Here is a 23064-nt window from a genome sequence, read left to right on the forward strand (position 1 = left end):
CCCACCCTTTTAATAAACTTGATCCGAAGAGACAGTGGACAAGGCAGCAGGACACAGGGTTAAGAAGGCATTTTGTCATGGCTCTGAGTACCTTCGGTGTTGACTGGGAAAAGGCAGTAGGAGGTCTTAGAGCACAACACTATTCCAAGAAAGGGTCTCTGCGGAGTCAGAGAGGAGGGGGAGGCAGGAGGAAGCAGCTGTGGGCTGTCACTGGTGTGAGGAGTTCAGGCCTGGTTCCTCTTGGTTTGTCACCGGTAGAACAAGGCATCAGTTGGGGGCAGCCTTAAAATAGCTATTGGAGACTGTTATTAAATCATCCCCCAACCACTTCCTCTTTAGTTGATTAAGTGTCATTTTGGCATACCCCACTGTGCCTGTGCCTCCTGGGGACCAAGCCTGGCAGGAGAGTCGGGGGCAGGAGTGTGAGAGAATCGTGGAGCCGCAGAATTTCAGAACTTGGAGCCATCAACTCTACCCCCATCTTTGTGGGGGACAAACTGAGGCCCATGCCCCTCCCCCTTTTGATGGTGTGTGGGAAGGAGATTTTTTACAAGAATTATTTGAAAAAATCTTACTGGAAAACAAAAAGTTGAATAACCGTGTAAAAGCAGGGGTGCCCCAAACAAAGAGTCTTGTTGGTTTACAGATTTGCTGTTAGTTTCCCTTCCACTCTGGGACCCTTCCTACACAGAGAATCCTTTAAAATATTTACAATCTTCCCTCTTCCTTGAACAGTCTGGATCCTAGTAACATAAGCACAGCCCTTATAAAGAAATCAACAGGGACTTCCCTGGTGGTCCAGGGGTTAAGACTCCGCGCTTCCACTGCAGGGGGCGAGGGTTCCATGCCTGGTTGGGGAACTAAGATCCTGCATGCGGTGTGGCCAAAAAAAAAAAAAAAAAAAAGAAAGAAATCAACAGATCAGCCCCAAATGGAATAGAAGATTCCTTCCTAAATGCTGGCTTCTCTAGACCCCTGCAGCCCAGTAGGTGGGGGCCCAGAAGAGGATTTGTCCAGCGTAGGGTCATTTCACAGAAGGGACGCTCCTTTAAGGCATGGCACCCAGGTGTAGCTGTCCTCCCAGGTTGCTGTCACAGAGCTGGCCCCCCGAGCTGTGTCTCGGGATGCCAGCCCTGACCCCAGCCCCAGGCATGGAACCAGGAGTGCTAACGCGGATACTGCTTGCTTCCAGGTTCCTTCCGACCAAGGGGACATGGCTCTGCAGATGATGAGGCTGGTGACTCAGCAAGAATAGGATGGTCTGGGCTGGAGGTGAGCTGCTTGGCCTCGGGGCACGGAAGCCGAAGCAATCACCCTGAAGGTGTAGGAACCACTCTTCTCCCTTCGAATCTGACTCCGGGGGAGAACCTGACTTGGGCTGTGATTGTGAAGGGTCCCATCAGCTTCGACAGAGGATAAAATCATTGCCTTTGTGACAACTTGGAAATCATTACTGCTTCTGAAAACTAAGTTTTAAAAAAATGGGTTTGTTTTCATCAAAATGAAGGGTTGAAATAGATTAACATTTTCTTATTACAAAAGCAAGTTATGCGATTTATAGAAAAAACAGGAAATACAGGAAAACAAAGAACAATATGAATACTCATATGCTCCCTTCCCAGGGATAAGCACTGTTACCACTTAAGTGTTTATCCTTGCAAATCTTTTTTTGCTATATATACATATATATTTTTTACAAAAAACGCAATCATTGCTATGTTATTTCACAGTCTATTTTGTTCACACATCAGTATGATGTCTGCTGAGCATTCCATTTTATGGATGTACCATAATTTACCTACCAAATGCCCAGTTGTTTCCCATAAGCAGTGTCTAGTTTGTCGCTTTTATAAACGATGCTCTGGTGATTTATCCTGTTAGTTACATTTTTACACACATCCTTATCATTTTCTTACAATAATTTCCTAAAAGCATACTTGTTCAGTCAAAAAATTGTAACATTTCTTTAAAATTAAAATGATGAGTTCGGGACTTTTGAGTTTTAATTTATGGCTCAAGATCTGCAAAGGGACCTGATAGCTTCTATGATAGCCCTGAAGCAAATACCACTTCCTGTAGTTGTGGGGCTGAGATTTTGAAAACCAAACCCGAAGCCTCGTCCTGCAGTGTGTGAGGAAAGAGTTACTAACAGGTTACGCCTGCGTGACCAGCCCCTTCTGACCTGATACTAAAACAGGCTTCCTTGGGTGGTACTCCACGCTTTCCCCACAGTTTGGTTTGCTGTTGGGAAGAGAGGGCTCCTGTACTCCTGTGTAGACGGGGAAGAAGGCCAGAGGCTTGTGCTGGGTCCCCCTGGACTCCACCAGTGTGTATCGTTCTCCTGCCGCTTCTGCCGGGTATCATTTGCTGGAAAAAAATTGAACTATGAGTATAACTAGTTGCTGAGTCTTACGAGTCCTTCGGGTGTTGAATTACAACACAAGTTGAATTCCCAACCTCACAGAGTCTTTTGATTAGAGGTTAGGGTATTTGGGGGGAAGGAGTGCAAGTTTGAACATTAGGATATGTCATATGGGCAGATTCCAGTGAACCTGGGACCTCCAAGCTTTTTTGCCACTGGAAGCAGCCCTTCCATCCCTGTCTGAGGAAGTGAGTCTCTTGCCCTAAGATCCTATAGCAAATTCCCAGACTTGCCTAAGGCCCCTGTTCCTGCTACATTGTATTCTCTCTCAACCCACACCCATGCCTTCATGGGATTCCCTATGATGTGTTGACTGAGGAAGAAAAGTCTCAGGCTTGGTTTGTAGATGGTTCTGTGTGATAGGCATGCATCACCTGAAAGTAGACAGCTTTGGCACTGGAGTTCCTCTCTGGGACAGCCCTGGAAGGTGGTGGTGAAGGGAAATCCTCCCACTGGACAGACCTGGGAGCAGTGCACCTGTTTATCTTGCCTGCAAAGAGAGATGGCCAGAAGAAAGCGTCTGCCCCAAGTCATGGTTTGGTTGGGTCGTTGAACTGGAAGGAGCGCAACTGGAAAATCGAAAGGTCTGAGGATAGAGCTCTCTGATTGGCAGAGCCTGAAGATATTTGGGTTCCATGTGAATGCTCACTGAAGGGTAGAGGAAGGTTTTAATAATCGGGTGGATGGGATGACCCATTTGGTAGACAACAGACAGCCCCCTTCCCCAGCAACTCCTGTGGACTTGTGAACAGAGTGGCCCTGGTGACAGTGATGGAGGCTATGCATGGGCTCAGCAACATGAACGTGTGTTCACCAAGACTGACCTGGCTACAGCTACTGCTCAGTGCCCAGTCTGCCAGCAGCAGAGACAGCGCTGAGCCCCTGATGTGGCACCATTGCCGCAAGGAATCAGCCAGCTACCTGGTGTTAGGTTGCTTACATTGGACCACTTTCATTTTGGAAGAGGCAGCAAGTTGCTCTTACTGGAACTGACACTTGCTCTGGACATAGATTTGCCTTCCCTGCCCACAATGCTTCTGCCAAAACTACCATCTGTGGCCTTGCAGAATGTCTCGTCCACCATCATGGTATTCACAGCAAATGAAATACAGCAGTGGGTTCATGCTCTTGGAATTTACTGGTCCAACCCTAGTCTTCATCATCTCTAAGCAACTGCCTTGACAGACAATTGAATGACTTTTTGAAGATTCAGTTATATTGCCGAATAGGTGGTGACATCTTGCAAGGGCTGGGGCAGTGTCCTCCGGTTTGTGGTAAATTCTCTAAATCAGCGTTATGTTTCTCCCATACCCTGGATTCAGAAGTTCAGGAATCAGGGCTTCCCAGGTGGCGCAGTGGTTGAGAATCTGCCTGCCAATGCAGGGGACACGGGTTGGAGCCCTGGTCTGGGAAGATCCCACATGCCGCGGAGCAACTGGGCCCGTGAGCCACAATTACTGAGCCTGCGCGTCTGGAGCCTGTGCTCCGCAACAAGAGAGGCCGCGATAGTGAGAGGCCCGCGCACCACGATGAAGAGTGGCCCCCACTTGCCACAACTAGAGAAAGCCCTCGCACGAAACAAAGACCCAACACAGCCAAAAATAAATAAATTAATTAATTAATTTAAAAAAAAACTGTAAATTAAAAAAAAAGTTACTAATCTATCTCTAGAAAAAAAAAAAAAAAAGAAGTTCAGGAATCAAGGGATAAATATGAAAGTCAGTCCTCTCAGTATTAACCCTAATGATCCAATAGTCAAAGTTTTGCTGCCCATCTCTGCAGTTTTAGCATCTGCTCGTGTAGAGATCTTCATTACAAAGGGAGAAATGCTTTCACCAGGAGACGCAGCGAAGATTGCATTAAATTGGAACTTGAAGCTGCCATCTGGCCTCTTTGGGCACTGAATCAATAGGCAGAGTACTGGCTGGGGTGATAGACCTGACTATCAAGGGGAGACTGAGTTGCTGCTGCACGGTGGGAGTAAGAAGGGGTACTGCAGGAGACCCTTTGGGGTGCCTCTTAGTACTCCCATATCCTCTGATTAAGATCAATGGAAAACGGATAAACAACAAGGTCCTACTACTGTATAGCACAGAGAACTATATTCAGTATCCTATGATGAACGATAATGGAAAAGAATATTAAAAGAATATATGTATATAACTGAATCACTTTTCTCTACAGCAGAAATTAACACAACATTGTAAATCAACTATATGTCAATAAAACAAACAAGCAAAAGATCAGTGGAAAACTACAACAACCCAATTTAGACTGCTAATGTCCCAGATCCTTCACAAAGGGCTTGAGTCATTCCACCAGGCAAGGAACTATGACAACGGAGGTGTTTGCTGAGGGCAAAAGAAATATGGAATGAGCAGTAGATGATGATAGTTATAAACACTAACTGTGGCCTTGTGACCAGCTGTAGAATGAGGACTCTAATAGTTTAAAGTATTTCTTCCTTATTTTGATGTGACTATATTTTAATAAATATTAACCAAAAATTTTTTATCTCCTCTCTCAATCTCTATCATCTAACCTGAGGTGTGCTCATAATCACTTTATATGTAAGTATTTTAAGTTACAAGATGTCAAAACAGGAGTGTGAATCAGCTAGGAAAAGAATGAACGTTATCCAAAGACAAAAAAGGGACCCTGATGCTCCCCTGGGGATGAGGTTAGAATGGTTTTGGTTGTAAGAGGGATAGTGTGTCATGTTAAGCAGAAGCATGGCTTTGTTTTTGTGTTTATTTGGAGATTAAATGGGGTTTTGGGCAACGTGTGGGTGGCCAGTTGAGAAGGGGTGGACTGTAGTCTTTGTAATGTTTCAACTTGCCTTGGCCGAACTCTGTTTTCTGGAATTAAATTTCCTCTATGTTTCTGATTAGAGTGGCCCAGAAGACTGGAGATTCTATGACCTTTGGAGGATGGAAATTGATTTTTCCTAGTTATGCCAGCTGCTGTTTCACCTTATTAACTGTTGTCTTCTCATCTGTTTCTTAATTTCTTATTTCATGAACTCAGTGTTTGCTTTAATTTCCTTGAGAGGAAGCAAAGTGTTTAGTTTCCTAGTACAAACCTTCCAAGGAATGTTTCTCATCTGTTTCATCTATCTTTTGTATTTTGTGTTGATTTCCTCCCTTTTGGTTGAGGTTGGTTGTGTGTGTGTTTTTTCATGTTTATTATGTTTGCTTGTTTATGTATACTTATCTTTGAATGAGGGTAGTTACAGAATAATCGCATTCCCCATCCTGTTCATTTGGTTAATTTTTAGATTGTCCCCTTAGTTCTTATTCTGGAAGATTGGATGTTGTGGGTCCATATGGTCTGTTTAGTTGTTCAGGTGCCTAAGGGAAGTGGATGCTGGGATCTTGAGCAATGAGAACAGATCTTCCTCGACTTTGATGGGGTTACATCCTGATAAATCCATTGTAAGTTGAAAATAAGTCAAAACTGCATTTAATATACCTAACCTACCTAGCTTACGTAGCGTAGCCTAACCTACCTTAAACGTGCTCAGAACACTTCCATTAGCCTACGGTTGGGCGCAATCATCCAACACAAAGCCTATTTTATAATAAACTGTTGAATATCTCATGTAATTTGTTGAATACTGTACTGAAAGTGAAAGACGGAATGGTTGTCAGTGTCTCATGATCATGTGGCCGACTGGGAGCTGTGGCTGCTGCTGCCCAGCATCACAAGAGAGCGTTGTACCAGGTATCGCTGCCCGGGGAAAGATCACAATTCAAAATCTGACGTATGGTTCCTACTGAATGCACATTGCTTTTGCACCATCTAAAGTCGAAAAGTTGTAAGTCAAACCATTGTAAGTCGTGGACTGTCTGTATTGGGAACTTTCCTTGAGGCCCTTATTCACTAATGGCAGAGGCACCTAGATTTTGTTGTGGTCTCCTGCTGCAGGATGGACCAACCACTTTGTTTGTTTTTGTTTATTTGTTTTTTTGGACCAACCACTTTGGTAAGAAGCAAAGTCCAGAGAGACCTAGGGACTCCTTATTTGATGGATTAGTATTAGTTACCTATTGCTGCATAATAAATCACCCAGAAATGTAGTGACTTAGAACATTATTATCTGATCGTTTCTGTAGGTCAAGTTGGGGTCTCTCCTGGGGCTGCCATCAAGGTATTAGCCAGGGCTGCAGTCATCTCAAGGCTCAACTGGGGAAGGATATGCTTTCAAGCTCGCTCATGAGATTGTTGGCAAGACTCAGCTCATCACAGGTGGTTGGACTGAGGGCCTCTCTCAGTTATTTGCCATGTGAATCTCTCCGCAGGGCAGCGCATGACGTGGCAAAGTGAGACAGAAGAATCAGGGAGAGAAAGTGAGCAAGGTACAGGTCACCGTCCTTTATAGCCGAATCCCAGTGTGCTATCTTATCACCTTTGCCTATTCTATTCTTAAGAAGCAAGTCAGTATGTCTTGCCCCATTCAAGTGGAGGGAATTACACAAGGGCGTGAAAAAAGGAAGCAGACATCGCTGAGAGCCGTTGAGAGACTGTCTACCAGGTGGGCCAGCACTCATTTTCTCATACCTCCCTCTGTCTTTCTTCACCTCAGAACTCTTCTTGTCATGAGAGGGGTCAGAGGAGAAAGTATGGTGATGTGTAGACTTTCAGGCTCTCCTCACGCCTCACACTCCTGAGGTGGAAGAATGGGCTTCCCCATGGGCTTAGGTTCAAGTCCAAAATCCTTAACCATACCCAAAGGCCTAATAGAATCAGGGCCCTCTTCAGCCTCATTGGTGTCTCTCTACCCCTTTCTCTTTTCACTGCAGTGCTATTAGAAGTTGGATTCCTGGAGAGGGCCCTATAAATTATATCCTCTTCCTTACCCAAGTTCTGAAACAATTGAAAACAACACAATAAAGTCAGCAGATAAGAAAACCAAAATAAATTGGAGGACATAGCTTAGTGTTTGAATCAGAACGCACTTGCTAATTCCAAATCCCCAGTCTTGACCTTGGACCAGCCCATCCAAGGGAAAGGTACAGTGTGTAGGGCACACTGCCTCTTGCTCATCCTGGTAGAGAGGGAAAAAGCCAAATCCCCCCAAGCCGGCATTCATGCTAGATTGGCTCTACCCAGTCAAGAAATGTAGACCACCATCTGTGCCCCAGTGTGATGAACGCTATGAATTAGCTTTTTTAACTGCCAGCCCACCCTCATAGGCACCTTCTGGAGTGCAGAGGTCAGAAAGCCAAAACTATACTCACAGATGCCTTTGTAGCTAGGGTTCGTGTTGTAAATAAGGTGGAAATTAGATGGTGGCCCTTTTGGTTTGTTTGTTTTTTTTTTTTCTCGCAAGCCAGGTTGTAGAATCGTGAGATTTTTCAGCAGCAACGTTCCAGTACCCATTCTTCCTGTGTATGAAGGATCTTTTGGGGTGGCATCTTCTTGCCTGAGGGCTCCTGGTCCCTGACTTACAACTATGGTGGTCTATGTTAAATCAGTGTTCCAGTGGTAGGAGCTACAGTAGTGGACGAGTTCTTCCATGTTCTTGGACTCACCTCTGGAGACCCTATCCTCGAGCCATTTCTTCCCTCCTTCCAGTCTTTCCAATGAAGTAGTGAGCACTGATACTGATAAATCCTTTCCTACCCAAAATATCTACAGCGCTTTCTATTTCCTGCATTAAACTTTGGATGATACTGTAGTGTAAGTGCCTTGACAATTAGGTTATTTGATTGTAATGTAGGTGCCTGACAGTAAACTTTCGATTGGATAAACACATTGCCAGCTACACAAGTACATAAAGAGCCAGGCCACCGCACCTATGAAGTTCCCCCTTTAGAAAGCCCTGGGTGACCTAGATGACTGACCGCTTGAGTGATCCTGCTTTTTCCCTTCCTGCTCCTTCATTCCCAATCCTGTGTTCTAAATTAACCAATAAAGAGTGAACTCATGCAACCCTAGGCACCCGACCTTGACCCCAGTAAAGGCAGAACCCAGGTATGCACTCTCTTTCTCTTTATCCATGACCTCAGTATGTAGGCCCCGGGCATGCCTGTACCCTCCAGGGCTTGTGAGTAATCAACCTTGCTTTTTCAAAGTTCCCTGAGGGTTCCTGTGAGGTGCATCTTGCAGTCATGATCAGAACCACAAGAGCTAATCCAGCCACAACACTGGCTCAATAGGGAAAGAGTAGGCTCACCACAAGTAGCAGGGGCCCAGGTGAGTGCCCGCAGGCATTCCTAGCAGATAGGTAGCATCACTGTCAATAGGCTGAGACTGCCACAAAACAGATACCCATCAGATAACTCAGGCTTCCTCATTGCGGAGAATTAAAGTGGGGCAAGAGCTCTGAGTCTTCAGGAAGACTTAAAGCCAGACACAGGGAAGAAGCCTTTCCCCTCTCCACTCTTCAACACCCAACACTGAACTTTTCATGTGTCCTTCTTATTGAAAGACCTCCTGCCCCTCCCCACGTAGCTACTTTCTTACTCATCTTTGAGGTTTCAGCATAAACCTGACCTTCTCTCATAAGCCTTCCCTGATTCCCCTGGGAAGTTAGGAGCCCCCTTACTCAGTCTCATAGCCCTCTACCTGTGCTCTGTGATCCTCAGTCTTCTAGTGATTACTTCCTGTGGCCCTGGTACAGGGTAGGCCTTCAGGCTTCGCTAGTTGTTTGGCTGACTGGCACTCCAGAGCGGGAATGAGGAATGAACACAATGGACCTCCTCCAAATTGTGCAGTCCCTGAGCTGCACTCGAGTTTGCTTTGTTCCAGGTGCTTACCTTCCTCATTGGCTCTGACTGGGATTTCACCATTCAGTGATACCCACTTTTTGCCGTATCTGTGCATGAAAATTTGCCACATTTTCTCGTTTCAGAAACTTGACCTTTTCATTTGTGCTGTTCTCTTTCCAACTTTGTTGGCAGATGTAGTTCACTGTTGCAGAAGTCTTGGGAGCAACGTCTTCAATGATAGCAAGAACAAGAATTGTATTTCTCACGAGGAATTGTGCCCCTGACTTAGGGCCATCTGTTGCAAGGTTAGTTACACTTTATGGAGGTCTATCTATGCTGTAGGATAGGTAATCGAGCAGGTTGTAGGCTGAGTGTGCCAATATGAAAGCCCTTCTGAATTAGGTATCACCTCACACTGGTCAGAATGGCCATCGTTAAAAACTCTACAATAGGGCTTCCCTGGTGGCGCAGTGGTTGAGAATCTGCCTGCCAATGCAGGGGATACGGGTTCGAGCCCTGCTCTGGGAAGATCCCACATGCCGCGGAGTGACTAGGCCCGTAAGCCACAATTGCTGAGCCTGCGCGTCTGGAGCCTGTGCTCCGCAACGAGAGGCCGCGACAGTGAGAGGCCCGCGCACCGCGATGAAGAGTGGCCCCCGCTTGCCGCAACTAGAGAAAGCCCTCGCACAGAAACGAAGACCCAACACAGCCATAAATAAATAAATAAATAAATAAATAAATAAATAAATAAATAAATAAATAAATAAATTTTAAAAAAAGAGTAAAACCTTTATTAAAAAAAAAACTCTACAACAATAAATGCTGGAGAGAGTGTGGAGAAAAGGGAACCTTCCTACATTGTTGGTGGGAATGTAAATTGGTACAACCACTATGGAGAACGGTATGGAGGTTCCTTAAAAAAACTAAAAACAGAATAAAGATGCAGACGTAGAGAATAGACTTGAGGACATGGGGAGGGGGAAGGGTAAGCTGGGACAAAGTGAGAGAGTGGCATGGACATATATACACTACCAAATGTAAAATATATAGCTAGTGGGAAGCAGCCTCATAGCACAGGGAGATCAGCTTGGTGCTTTGTGACCAGCTAGAGGGGTGGGATAGGGAGGGTGAGAGGGAGACGCAAGAGATATGGGGATATATGTATGCGTATGGCTGATTCACTTTGTTATACAATAGAAACTAACACACCATTGTAAAGCAATTATACTCCAATAAAGATGTTTTAAAAAAAAAACACCTAAAAATAGAACTACCACATGATCCAGCAATCCCGCTCCTGGCCACATATCTGGAGAAAACCATAATTTGAAAAGATACATGCACCCTGGTGTTCACTGGAGCACTATTTACAATAGACAAGACATGGAAGCAACCTAAATGTCCATCGACAGAGGAATGGATAAAGAAGATGGGATATGTGTATACAATGGAATGTCACTCGGCCATAAAAAAAGAATGAAATAATACCATTTGCAGCAACATGGGTGGACCTAGAGATTATCATACTAAGTGAAGTCAGACAGAGAAAGACAAATATCATATGATATCACTTACCTGTGGAATCTAAAAAGATGACACAAATAAACTTATTTACAAAACAGAAACAGACTCACAGACTTCGAAAACAAACTTACGGTTACCAAAGGGGAAAGGTTGGGGGGAGGGATAAATTAGGAGTTTGAGATTAACATATACACACTGCTATATATAAAAAATAGAGGGGGTCAAGATGACAGTGTAGGAAGATGCGGAGTTAGCATCTCCCCACGACTAGGGCGCCTGCCGGCTGCTGGTGGGGGACTCTGATGCCCAAGGAGACTGGAGGAATGCCAAAGTGAACCGGTAGGATGTAGGGGGACTAAGGGGGGAGGAGAAGTGGAGGCCAGACAGGATTGGCGCTCCTGAGGGTGGGGAGATCAGGAGAGGCAGGCGGGAAGGACTCTCCAGGAAGAGCAGGAGAGGAGCAGAGGGCGATCGCCTGGCCCACTCGGGCCGGGGAGCCTGCTGAGCTCCCAGGCTGGTACCCGCCCCTCCAAAGCCCCATCCAGGCCACGTAGGTCCTGGGGGCATAAGAGGGAGGCTGGGGAGATCAGGAGAGGCAGGTGGGAGGAGCCATCCAGGAGGAGCAGGAGAGGAGCGGAGGGTGATTGCCCTGCTCACTTGGGCCTGGGGAACCTGCTGAGCTCCCAGGCCGATCCCCTGCCCTCCAAAGTGCCCTCCAAACCCCCCTCCAGGTCGTGTGAGTCCTTGGGAGCATAGGAAGGAAGCCGAGGGGAGAACAGGAGAGGCAGGTGGGAGGAGCGGGAGAGGAGCGGAGGGCAATTGCCTGGCCCACTCAGGAACAGGGAGGCTGCTGAGCTCCCAGGCTTATCCCCTGCCCTCCAAAGCCCCCTCCAGGCCGCACGGGTCCTTGGGGGCATAGGAGGGAGGCTGGGGAGATCAGGAGAGGCAGGCGGGAGGGGCCCTTCCAGACCGAAGGAGCAGGAGAGGAGCGGAGGGCGTTTGCCCTGCCCACTCGAGCCCAGGAAGCCTGCTGGGCTCCCAGGTGAGGTCCCCTGCCCTCTGAGACCAGGGATGCGTGGTACACCTGGGCCCCTTCTGTTTCTTGAGCCTAAGACCCACCCCCCACAGCCCCCAGGGCCTTTTCTGATTCTGTGGGTCCTGAGCATTGGCCCCACCCACCGCCCAGAACTTGCTCTTGTTTAGTCCCTGCCCTCCACAGCCAAGGCCTTTCCCCACCCTTTTTTTTTTCCTTTTCCCTCCTCCTCTTTTTTACTGTTGTGGTACTAATGTACCTTCTGGTTGTTGATTCATCTATATTTTTATTTTTATATTCTTCCTAACATATCTGTTAGTTTACTAGTCTAATTTTATTTTTTACTTTTTTTTTCTTGCTGCCCCAGGCAGCTTGAAGGATCTTGGTTCACGAGCCCAGGGTCGGGCCAAAGCTCCTGAGGTGGGAGCTCTGAGTCCCAACCACTGGACTAACAGAGAACCTCAGACCCCAGGGAATATTCATAGGAGTGAGATCTCACAGAGTTCCTCATCTCAGCACCAAGACCCAGCTCTACCCAATAGCCTACAAACCCCAGTGTTGGAAGCCTCAGGCCAAACAACAAGACAGGAACGCAATCCCACTCATAAAAAAAAAAAAAGAAGGCAAAAAAATATGTCACAGATGAAGGAGCAAGGTTAAAACCTACAAGACCAAATAAATGAAGAGGAAATAGGCAACCTACCTGAAAAAGAATTCAGAGTAATGATAGTGAACATGATCCAGAATCTAAGAAATAGAATGCAGACATGGATTGAGAAAATACAAGAAATGCTTATTGAAAAATACATGAGAAGGAATCAATAACAGAATAAATGAGGCAAAAAAACGAATAAGTGAGTTGGAAGACAAAATGGTGGAAATAACTGCCAAGAAGCAGAATAAAGAAAAAGGAATGAAAAGAATTGAAGACAGGGGACTTCCCTGGTGGCACAGTGGTTAAGAATCCACCAGCCAATGCAAGGGACACGAGTTCGAGCCCTGGTCTGGGAAGATCCCACATGCTGCAGAGCAACTAAGCCTGTGAGCCACAACTACTGGGCCTGTGCTCTAGAGCCTGTGCTCTGCAACAAGAAAAGCCACCGCAATGAGATGCCCACACACTGCAACGAAGAGTAGCCCCCGCTCGCGGCAACTAGAGAAAGCCCACGCGCAGCAACGAAGACCCAACGCAGCCAAAAATAAATAAATAAAATAAATAAATTTATTAAATAAAAAAAGAAGGCAATCTCAGAGACCTCTGGGACAGCACTAAACACACCAACATTTGAATTATAGGGTTCCTAGAAAAGAAGAGAGAAAGAAAGGGTCTGAGAAAATATTTGAAGAGACTATAGTGGAAAACTTCTCTAACATGGGAAAGGAAATAGGCACCCAAGTCCAGGAAGCACAGAGAATCCCATACAGGATAAAACCTAGGAAAAACACTCCAAGACACATATTAATCAAACTAACAAAATTTAATTCAAAGAAAAAATATTAAAAGCAGCAAGGGAAAAGCAAAAAATAACATACAAAAGAATCCCCATAAGGTTATCAGCTGATTTTTCAGCAGAAACTCTGCAGGCCAGAAAGGAGTGGCAGGATATACTTAAAGTGATGAAAGACAAAAACCTACAACCGAAATTACTCTACCCAGCAAGGATCTCATTCAGATTCGATGGAGAAGTCAAAAGCTTTTCAGACAAGCAAAAGCTAGAGAATTCGGCACCACCAAACCAGCTTTACACCAAATGCTAAAGAAACTTCTCTAAGCGGGAAACCCAAAAGAAGAAAAAGACCTACAAAAACAAACCCAAAGCAATTAAGAAAATGGTAATAGGAACATACATATCGATAATAACCTTGAATGTAAATGTATTAAATGCCCCAACCAAAAGACACAGACTGGCTGAATTGATACAAAAACAAGACCCATATATATGCTGCCTACAGGAGACCCACTTCAGTCCTAGGGACACATACAGACTGAAAGTGGAGGAATGGAAAAATATGTTCCATGCAAATGGAAATCAAAAGAAAGATGGAGTAGTAATACTCGTATCAGATAAAATAGACTTTATAATAAAGACTGTTACAAGAGGTAAGGAGGGACACTACATAATGATCAAAGGATCAATCCAAGAAGAAGATATAATAATTATAAAGGTTTATGCACCCAACATAGGAACACCTCAATACATATGGCAAATGCTAAAAACCATGAAAAGAGAAATCACCAGTAACACAATAGTAGTAGGGGACTTTGACACCCCACTTTCACCAATGGACAGATCATCCAAACAGAAAATAAATAAGGAAACACAAGCTTTAAATGACACAATAGACCAGATAGATCTACTTGATATTTATAGAACATTCCACCCAAAAGTGGCCGAGTACACTTTCTTCTCAAATGCACAGAGAACATTCTCCAGGATAGATCATATCTTGGGTCACAAAACAAGCCTTAGAAAATTCAAGAAAATTGAAATAGTATCAAACATCTTTTCTGACCACAATGGTATGAGGTTGGAAATCAATTACAGGGGAAAAAAACTGTGAAAAACACAAATACATGGAGGCTAAACAGTGCACTACTAAATAACCAAGAGATCATGGAAGAAATCAAAGAAGAAATTAAAAAATACATAGAAACAAATGGCAATGAGAACATGACAATCCAAAACCTATGGGGTGCAGCAAAAACAGTTCTAAGAGGGAAGTTTATAGCAATACAATCTCACCTCAAGAAACAAGAAAAATCTCAAATAAAACAATCTAACCCTACACTTTAAACAACTAGAGAATGAAGAACAAAGAAAACCCAAAGTCAGTAGAAGTAAAGAAATCATAAAGATCAGAGCAGAAATAAATGAAATAGAAATGAAGAAAACAATAGCAAAGATCAATAAAACTAAAAGCTGGTTCTTTGGGAAGATAAACAAAATTGATAAACCCTTAGCCAGACTCATCAAGAAAAAAAGGGAGAGGACGCAAATCAATAAAATTAGAAATGTAAAAGGAGAAATCACAACTGATACTGCAGAAATAAAATGGATGATAAGAGACTACTACAAACAACTGTATGCCAATAAAATGGACAACCATGAAGAAATGGACAAATTCTTGGAAAGGTACAATTTTCCAAGACTGAACCAGGAAGAATTAGAAAATATAAACAGACCTATCACAAGCACTGAAATTGACACCGTAATTTAAAATCTTCCAACAAACAAAAGTCCAGGACCAGATGGCTTCACAGGAGAATTCTATCAAACATTTACAGAAGAGCTAACACTGATCTTCTCAAACTCCTCCAAAAAATTGCAGAGGGAGAAACACTCCCAGATTCATTCTACGAAGCCACCATCACTCTGATACCAAAACCAGAAAAAGATATCACACAAAAAAAGAAAATTACAGACCAATATCACTGATGAACATAGATGTAAAAATCCTCAACAAAATACTAGCAAACAGAATCCAACAGCACATTAAAAGGATCATACACTGTGATCAAGTGGCATTTATCCCAGGGATGCAAGGATTCTTCAATATACGCAAATCAATCAGTGTGATACACTACATGAACAAATTAAGGAATAAAAACCATATGATCATCTCAATAGATGCAGAAAAAGCTTTTAGCAAAATTCAACACCGGTTTATGATGAAAACTCTCCAGAATATGGGCATAGAGGGAACCTACCTCAACATAATAAAGGCCATACATGACAAACCCACAGCAAGCATCATACTCAACGGTGAAAAACTGAAAGCATTTCCACTAAGATCAGGAAAAAGACAAGGATGTCCACTCTCGCCACTCTTATTCAACATAGTTTTGGAAGTCCTCGCCACAGCAATCAGAGAAGAAAAATCAATAAAAGGAATACAAATTGGAAAAGGAGAAGTAAAACTGTCACTGTTTGCCAATGACATGATACTGTACATAGAAAATCCTAAAGATGTCACCAGAAAACTACTAGAACTAATCAATGAATTTGGTAAGGTTGCAGGATACAAAATTAATGCACAGAAATCTCTGGCATTCCTATACACCAACAGTGAAAAATCAGAAAGAGAAATTAAGGAAACACCTCCATTTACCATTGCAACAAAAAGAATAAAATACCTAGGAATAACCCTGCCTAAGGAGGCGAAAGACTTGTACTCAGAAAACTCTAAAACACTGATGAAAGAAATCAAAGATGACATAAACAGATGGAAAAATACACCAAGTTCTTAGATTGGAAGAATCAATATTGTGAAAATGACTATACTAACCACAGCAATCTGCAGATTCAGTGCAATCGCTATCAAACTACCAATGTCATTCTTCACAGAATTAGAACAAAAAATTTTACAATTTGTATGGAAACACAAAAGACCCCAAATAGCCAAAGCAATCTGGAGAAAGAAAAACTGAGTTGGAGGAATCAGGCTTCAAGCTATACCACAAATCTACAGTAATGAAGACAGTATGGTAATGGCACAAAAACAAATATAGATCAATGGTACAAGATAGAATGCCCAGAGGTAAACCCACGCACATACGGGCACTTAATTTACAACAAAGGAAGCAAGAACATACAATGGAGAAAAGACAGCCTCTTCAACAAGTGGTGCTTGGAAAACTGGACAGCTACATGTAAAAGAATAAAATTAGAACACTATATAATACCATACACAAAAATAAACTCCAAATGGATTAAAGACTTAAATAAGACCAGACCCTATAAAACTCTTAGAGGAAAACATAGGAAAAATACTCTTTGACATAAGCCACAGCAAGATCTTTTTTGACCCACGTCCTAGAGTAACAGAAATAAAAACAAAAATAAACACATGGGATTTAATTAAACTTAAAGGCTTTTACACAGCAAAGGAAACTATAAACAAGACAAAAAGACAACCCTCAGAATTGGAGAAAATATTTACAAATGAAACAACAGACAAAGGATTAATCTCCAAAATATACAAACAGCTCATGGAGCTCAATATCAAAAAACAAACAATCCAGTTAAAAAATGGGTGAAAGACCTAAATAGACGTTTGACCAAGGAAGACATACAGGTGGCCAAGAGGCACATGAAAAGATGCTCAGCATCACTAATCATTAGAGAAATGCAAATCAAAACTCCAATGAGGGGACTTCCCTGGTGGCACAGTGGTTAAGAATCCACCTGCCAATGCAGGGGACACAGGTTCGTGCCCTGGTCCAGGAAGATCCCACATGCCGCGGAGCAGCTAAGCCCGCGAGTCACAATGACTGAGCCCAAGTGCCACAACTACTGCAGCCCACGTGCCTAGAGCCCATGCTCCGCAACAAGAGAAGCCACCACAGTGAGAAGCCCGTGCACCGCAACGAAGAGTAGCCCCCGCTCACCACAACTAGAGAAAGCCTGTGCGCAGCAACGAAGAGCCATCGCAGCCAAAAATAAATAAATAAAATAAATTTATTAAAAAAAAAAAACAAAACTCCAATGAGGTATCATCTCACACCAGTCAGAATGGCCATTATCAAAACTAGAAACAACAAATGCTGGAAAGGGTGTGGTGAAAAGGGAACCCTCCCGCACTGTTGCTGGGGATGTAAATTGATACACCCACTATGGAAAACAGTATGGAGGCTCCTTAAAAAACTAAAAATAGAACTACCAGATGACCCAGCCATCCCAGTACTGGGTATATACCCTGAGAAAACAATAATTCAAAAAGAGACATGTACCACAATGTTCATTGCAGCACTATTTACAATAGCCAGGGCATGGAACCAATGTAAATGTCCATCAACAGATGAATGGATATGTGGCACATATAAACAATGGAATATTACTCAGCCATAAAAAGAAACGAAATTGAGTTATTTGTAGTGAGGTGGATGGACCTAGAGACTGTCATACAGAGTGAAGTGAGTCAGAAAGAGAAAAACAAATACCGTATGCTAACACAGATATATGGAATAAAAAAAAAAAATTGGTTCTGAATAACCTAGGGGCAAGACAGGAATAAAGATGCAGACGTAGAGAATGGACTTGTGGACACGGGGAGGGGGAAGGGTAAGCTGGGACAAAGTGAGAGAGTGGCATGGACGTATATACACTACCAAATGTAAAATAGATAGCTAGTGAGAAGCAGCCGCATAGCACAGGGAGATCAGCTTGGTGCTTTGTGACCACCTAGAGGGGTGGGATAGGGAGGATGGGAGGGAGACGCAAGATGGAGGAGATATGGGGACATATGTATATGTATAGCTGATTCACTTTGTTATAAAGCAGAAACTAACACGTAAAGCAATTATACTCCAATAAAGATGTTAAAAAAATAAATATAAATAAATAAATAAACAAATAAAAGAATGTGTCTTACTCATCTTCAGATCCCAAGTACCTGTCCCAATGCCTGACACATAAGAGCACGCGGTAAATATTCGACAAACCAAACTAAATTATGAGCATCGCGCAGGAAGCCTGGAATCTACTTAAGAAATGGAGAAGTGCATTTCCAGTTTAATGTTTCCAGTTTCATTTGGGACTTAGGTGATGTCAGACTTCGCCTCACCATGCAGTCCATCCCGGACGTCAATGGGGCTGCCTTTATGAAAAAACAGTTCACCTGTTCTTTTGCCCATCTCTCACATCACTCTGTGACTTTAGGGGGACTCTTGCCTGGTGCACATTCATTGCATCATTTATGTTATGTCTATTTGACATTTAGCATGGCCCAACTTGAAACCTAGCTTGGGTTGCATTTTTTTCCATTGTCTCCTTAGGGTCTTTATGAGTTTCTTGATGTGTCAAGTCTTATTGGAGATACATAGGACTCCGATTAGTTCACCAGCAGATACTTGGTATTTTATTAAGCTAAAAATGTTTTCTTATAAATTTTTTCTCCTAAAACTGTTTGATCTTGAAACAATTTTACAAAAAAGTATTTGCCCTTCCTACCTCACCAGCTTACAACAATTTGCATTTCTTCATACACCATGCTAACAACGAACATTTATGGAATAGTTGCCATGTGTGAAATGCTGGACCAAGTGTTTACATGCCTCATCTCATTACTCTTCACACCAACCCCATGAAATGGGCACCTAAAAAAACCATCCCATTTTATTTATGAGGAAATAGATTTACTGAGGTTAAGTATAAGCTCTTCCAATTTTGATTCATAGTGGAATTTTTTCTCCCAGTTTTATTGAGATGTAATTGATATACAGCACTGTACAAGTTTAAGGTATACACGATAGTGATTTCACTTACTACATCATGAAACGATCACCACAATAAATTTGGTGAACATTCATCATCTCATATAGGTTTAAAATTAAAGTAGAAAGAAACTATTTTTCTCTTGGAATGAGAGCACAGGATTTACTCTCTTAACAGCTGTCATATAAAACATACAACAGTGTTAATTATATCTATCATGTTGTATATTACATCCCTACCTAATATTTATTTATCTTATAACAGGAAATTTGTAACATTTGATTACCTTCATCCAATTCCACCTCCCCCCATCTCCCGCCTCTGGTAACCACAAATCTGATCTCTTTTTCTATGAAATTGTTTGTTTGTTTTTGAAGTATAATTACCCTAAAACACAATACTATGTTAGTTCCTGTTCTACAGCATTGTGATTTGATATTTCTATACATTTCAAAATGATCACCACAATGTCTAGTTACCATCTGTCACCATACACAAATATTATATAATTATTGACTATATTCCCCACACTATAATTTTCATACCCATGACCCATTTATTTTGCAACTGAAAGTGTGTGCCTCTTAATCTCCCTCACCTATTTCTCTCCTCCCCCCCACCACCACTTCCCCTCTGGCAACCACCTGTTTATTCTCTACCTGTATGATTCTGTTTCTGTTTTGTTATGTTTGTTCATTTGTTTTGTTTTTAGGATTCCACATATAAGTGAAATCATACAGTATTTGTCTTTCCCCATTTCACTTAGCATAATACCCTCTTTTCTTGTTTCCCTCTAGGTCTGTCCATGTTGTTGCAAATGGCAAGATTTCATTCTTTTTTATGGCAAAGTAAAATTCCATTGCATATATATATGCATCACATCTTCTGTATATATAGATCACATCTTTATCCATTCGTCTACTGGTGGACACTTAGGTAGCTTCCATATTTTGGCTATTGTAAATAATGCTGCTGTAAACATAGGGATACAGATATCTTTTCTAGTTAGTGTTTTTTTTTTCTTCAGATAAATACCCAGTAATGGAATTGATGGATCATATGGGAGTTCTATTTTTAATTTTTTGAGGAATCTCCGTACTGTTTTCCATAGTGACTGCACCAATTTACATTGCCACCAACAGTGCGTAAGGGTTCCCATTTCTTCACACCCTCACCAACACATGGTATTTGTTGTCTTTTTAAATAATAAAAAGAAAATAATAAAGCTGCCATTCTGACAGTTATGAGGTGATAACTCATAGTATAGTTTATTTACAGTGTTTCAGGTGTAGAGCAAACTGATTCATATGTATATTATATATATACATATGTATATATATATTATATATATATATACATATATATATAATATATATATATATTATATATATATATATGTATATATATATTCTTTTTCAGATTCTTTTCCAGTACAGGTAATTACAGGACATTGAATATAGTTCCCTGTGCTATACAGTGAGTCCTTGTTATTTATCTACTCACTGTGGTTTTGATTTACATTTCCCTGATGATTAGTGATGTTGAGCATCTTTTCATGTACTGGTTGGCCATATGTATGTCTTCTTTGGAAAAAATGTTCTGCTCATTTTTTAATTGAGTGGTGTTTTTGATGTTGAGTTGTATGCATTCTTTGTATATTTTGGATATTAACCCCTTATAGGAGATATTGTTTGCAAATGTCTTCTCCCACTCAGTAGGTGGCCTCTTCATTTTGTTGATAGTTTCCTTCACTGTGCAAAAACTTTTTAATTTGAAGCAGCCCAATTTGTCTATTTTTGCTTTTGTTTCCCTTGCCTGAGGAGATATATCCAAAAAAATATTACTAAAAGACTGATGTAAAAATGTAGTGGTATGTTTTCTTCTAGAAATCTTATGGTTTCAAGTCTTTAATCCATTTTGAATTTATTTTTGTGCATGGTGTGAGAACATACTCCAGCTTGAGTCTTTTGCATGTAGCTGTCGAGTTTTCTGAACACCATTTATTAGGCTGTCTTTTCCCCATGATGTAGTCTTACCTCCTTTGTCATAGATTAATTGCCCAGACAAGTGTGGGTTCATTTCTGGGCTCTCTGTTCTGCTCCATTGATCTGTGTGTCTATTTTTGTGCCAGTACCATACTATTTTTTTTTAAATTTATTTATTTTTGGCTGCATTGGGTCTTTGTTGCTGTGCGCGGGCCCTCTCTAGTTGCGGCGAGTGGGGGCCACCCCTCGCCATGGTGTGCGGGCTTCTCATTGCAGTGGCCTGTCCCGTCACGGAGCACGGGCTCTAGGCACACGGGCCTCAGCAGTTGTGGCACGTGGGCTCAGTAGTTGTGACTTGCGGGCTCCAGAACACAGGCTCAGCAGTTGTGGTGCACGGGCCCAGTTGCTCCGCAGCATGTGGGATTCCCCCGGACCAGGGCTTGAACCCATGTGCCCTGCATTGGCAGGCAGACTCTCAACCACTGCGCCACCAGGGAAGCCCCAGTACCATACTGTTTTGATTACTGTAGCTTTGTAGTATAGTTTGAAGTCAGGCAGCATGATACCTCCAGCTTTGTTCTTCTTTCTCAAGATTGTTTTGGCTATTCAAGTTCTTTTGTGTTTCCATACAAATTATAGAATTATTTGTTCTAGTTCTGTGAAAAGTGCCATTAGTATTTTGATAGGGATTGCATTGTATCTGTAGATTGCTTTGGGTATTATGGTCATTTTAACAGTATTAATTCTTCCAATCCATGAGCACCGTACATCTGTCCATCTGTGTCATATTTAATTTCTTTCATCAGTGCCTTACAGTTTCCACCTACAGGTCTTTTACCTCCTTAGTTAGATTTATTTCTAGGTATTTTATTATTTTTGATACAATTTTAAATGGGTTTATTTTGTTAACTTCTCTTTCCAATAGTTTATTGTTCGTGTATAGAAACACAACGTATTTCTGTATATTAATTTTATATCCTGCAACTTTACCAAATTCTGATGAGTTCTATTAGTTTTTTGGTGGCATCTTTAGGATTTTCTATGTTTAGTATCATGTCATCTGCAAACACTGACACTTTTACTTATTCCTTTACAATTTGGATTCCTTTTATTTCTTTTTCTTATCTGCTTGCTGTGGCTAGGACTTCTAATACTATGTTGAATAAAAGTGGCGAGAGTGGGCATCCTTGTCTTGTTCCTTATCTTAGAGGAAGTGCTTTCTGCTTTTCATCGTGGAAAATTATGTTCAGCTGTGTGCTTGTCATATGTAGCCTTTATTATGTTGAGGTATGTTCCCTCTATACCCACTTTCTGGAGAGTTTTTAATCATAAATGGATGCTGACTTTTGTCAAAAGCTTTTTTTGCATTTATTGAGGTGATTATATGATTTTTGTTCTTCAGTTTGTTAATGTAATGTGTCACATTGATTGATTTGTGGATATTGATCCATCCTTGCATCCCTGGGATAAATCCCCTGGATCATGGTGTATGATCCTTTTAATGTATTGTTGCATTGGTTTGCTAATATTTTGTTGAGGAATTTTGGGTCTATGTTCATTCATCAGTGATATTGGCCTATAATTTTCTTTTTTTGTGATATGTTTGGTTTTGGTCTCAGGGTGATGCTGGCCTCATTGAATGAGTTCAGAAGCATTTCTTCCTCTGCAATTTTTTGGGATAGTTTGAGAAGGATAGATGTTAACTCTTCTCTAAACATTTGATAGAATTCACCTATGAAGCCATCTGATCCTGGGCTTTTGTTTGCTGGAAGTTTTAAAATTACTGATTCAATTTCTTTACTGGTAATTGGTCTGTTCGTATTTTCTATTTCTTCCTGATTCAGTCTTGAGAGGTTGTACATTTCTAGGAATTTGTCCATTTCTTCTAAGTTGTCCATTTTATTGGTGTATAATTATTTATGGTAATTTATTATGATCCTTTATATTTCTGTGGTTTTGGTGTTGACTTCTTTTTCATTTCCGATTTTATTAATTTGGGACCTCTCTCTTTTTTTCTTGATGAATCTGGCTAAAGGTTTATCAGTTTCGTTTACCTTTTCAAAGAACCAGCTCTTAGTTTCATTGATTTTTGTTTTTTTGTCTCTATGTCATTTATTTCTGCTCTGATCTTTATGATTTCATTCCTTCTACTAACTTTGGGTTTTGTTTGTCC

At 41.9% G+C, this 23064-nt stretch overlaps 1 protein-coding gene across 1 annotated transcript in view; it reads left to right on the plus strand.

The window, feature by feature from the left end:
• Positions 1-4929, plus strand: part of SCPEP1 (serine carboxypeptidase 1) — a 45590-nt gene extending 40661 nt beyond the window's left edge. The window contains exon 13 of the mRNA XM_068530177.1: positions 1193-4929. Within this exon, the coding sequence (XP_068386278.1) occupies positions 1193-1255 (63 nt within the window). The 3' untranslated portion in view covers positions 1256-4929. The remainder of the gene's footprint in view (positions 1-1192) is intronic.
• The last annotated feature ends 18135 nt before the right edge of the window (positions 4930-23064 follow it).

The sequence above is a fragment of the Eschrichtius robustus genome, chromosome 20 (assembly GCF_028021215.1).
Source record: "Eschrichtius robustus isolate mEscRob2 chromosome 20, mEscRob2.pri, whole genome shotgun sequence".
NCBI classification, from domain to species: domain Eukaryota; kingdom Metazoa; phylum Chordata; class Mammalia; order Artiodactyla; family Eschrichtiidae; genus Eschrichtius; species Eschrichtius robustus.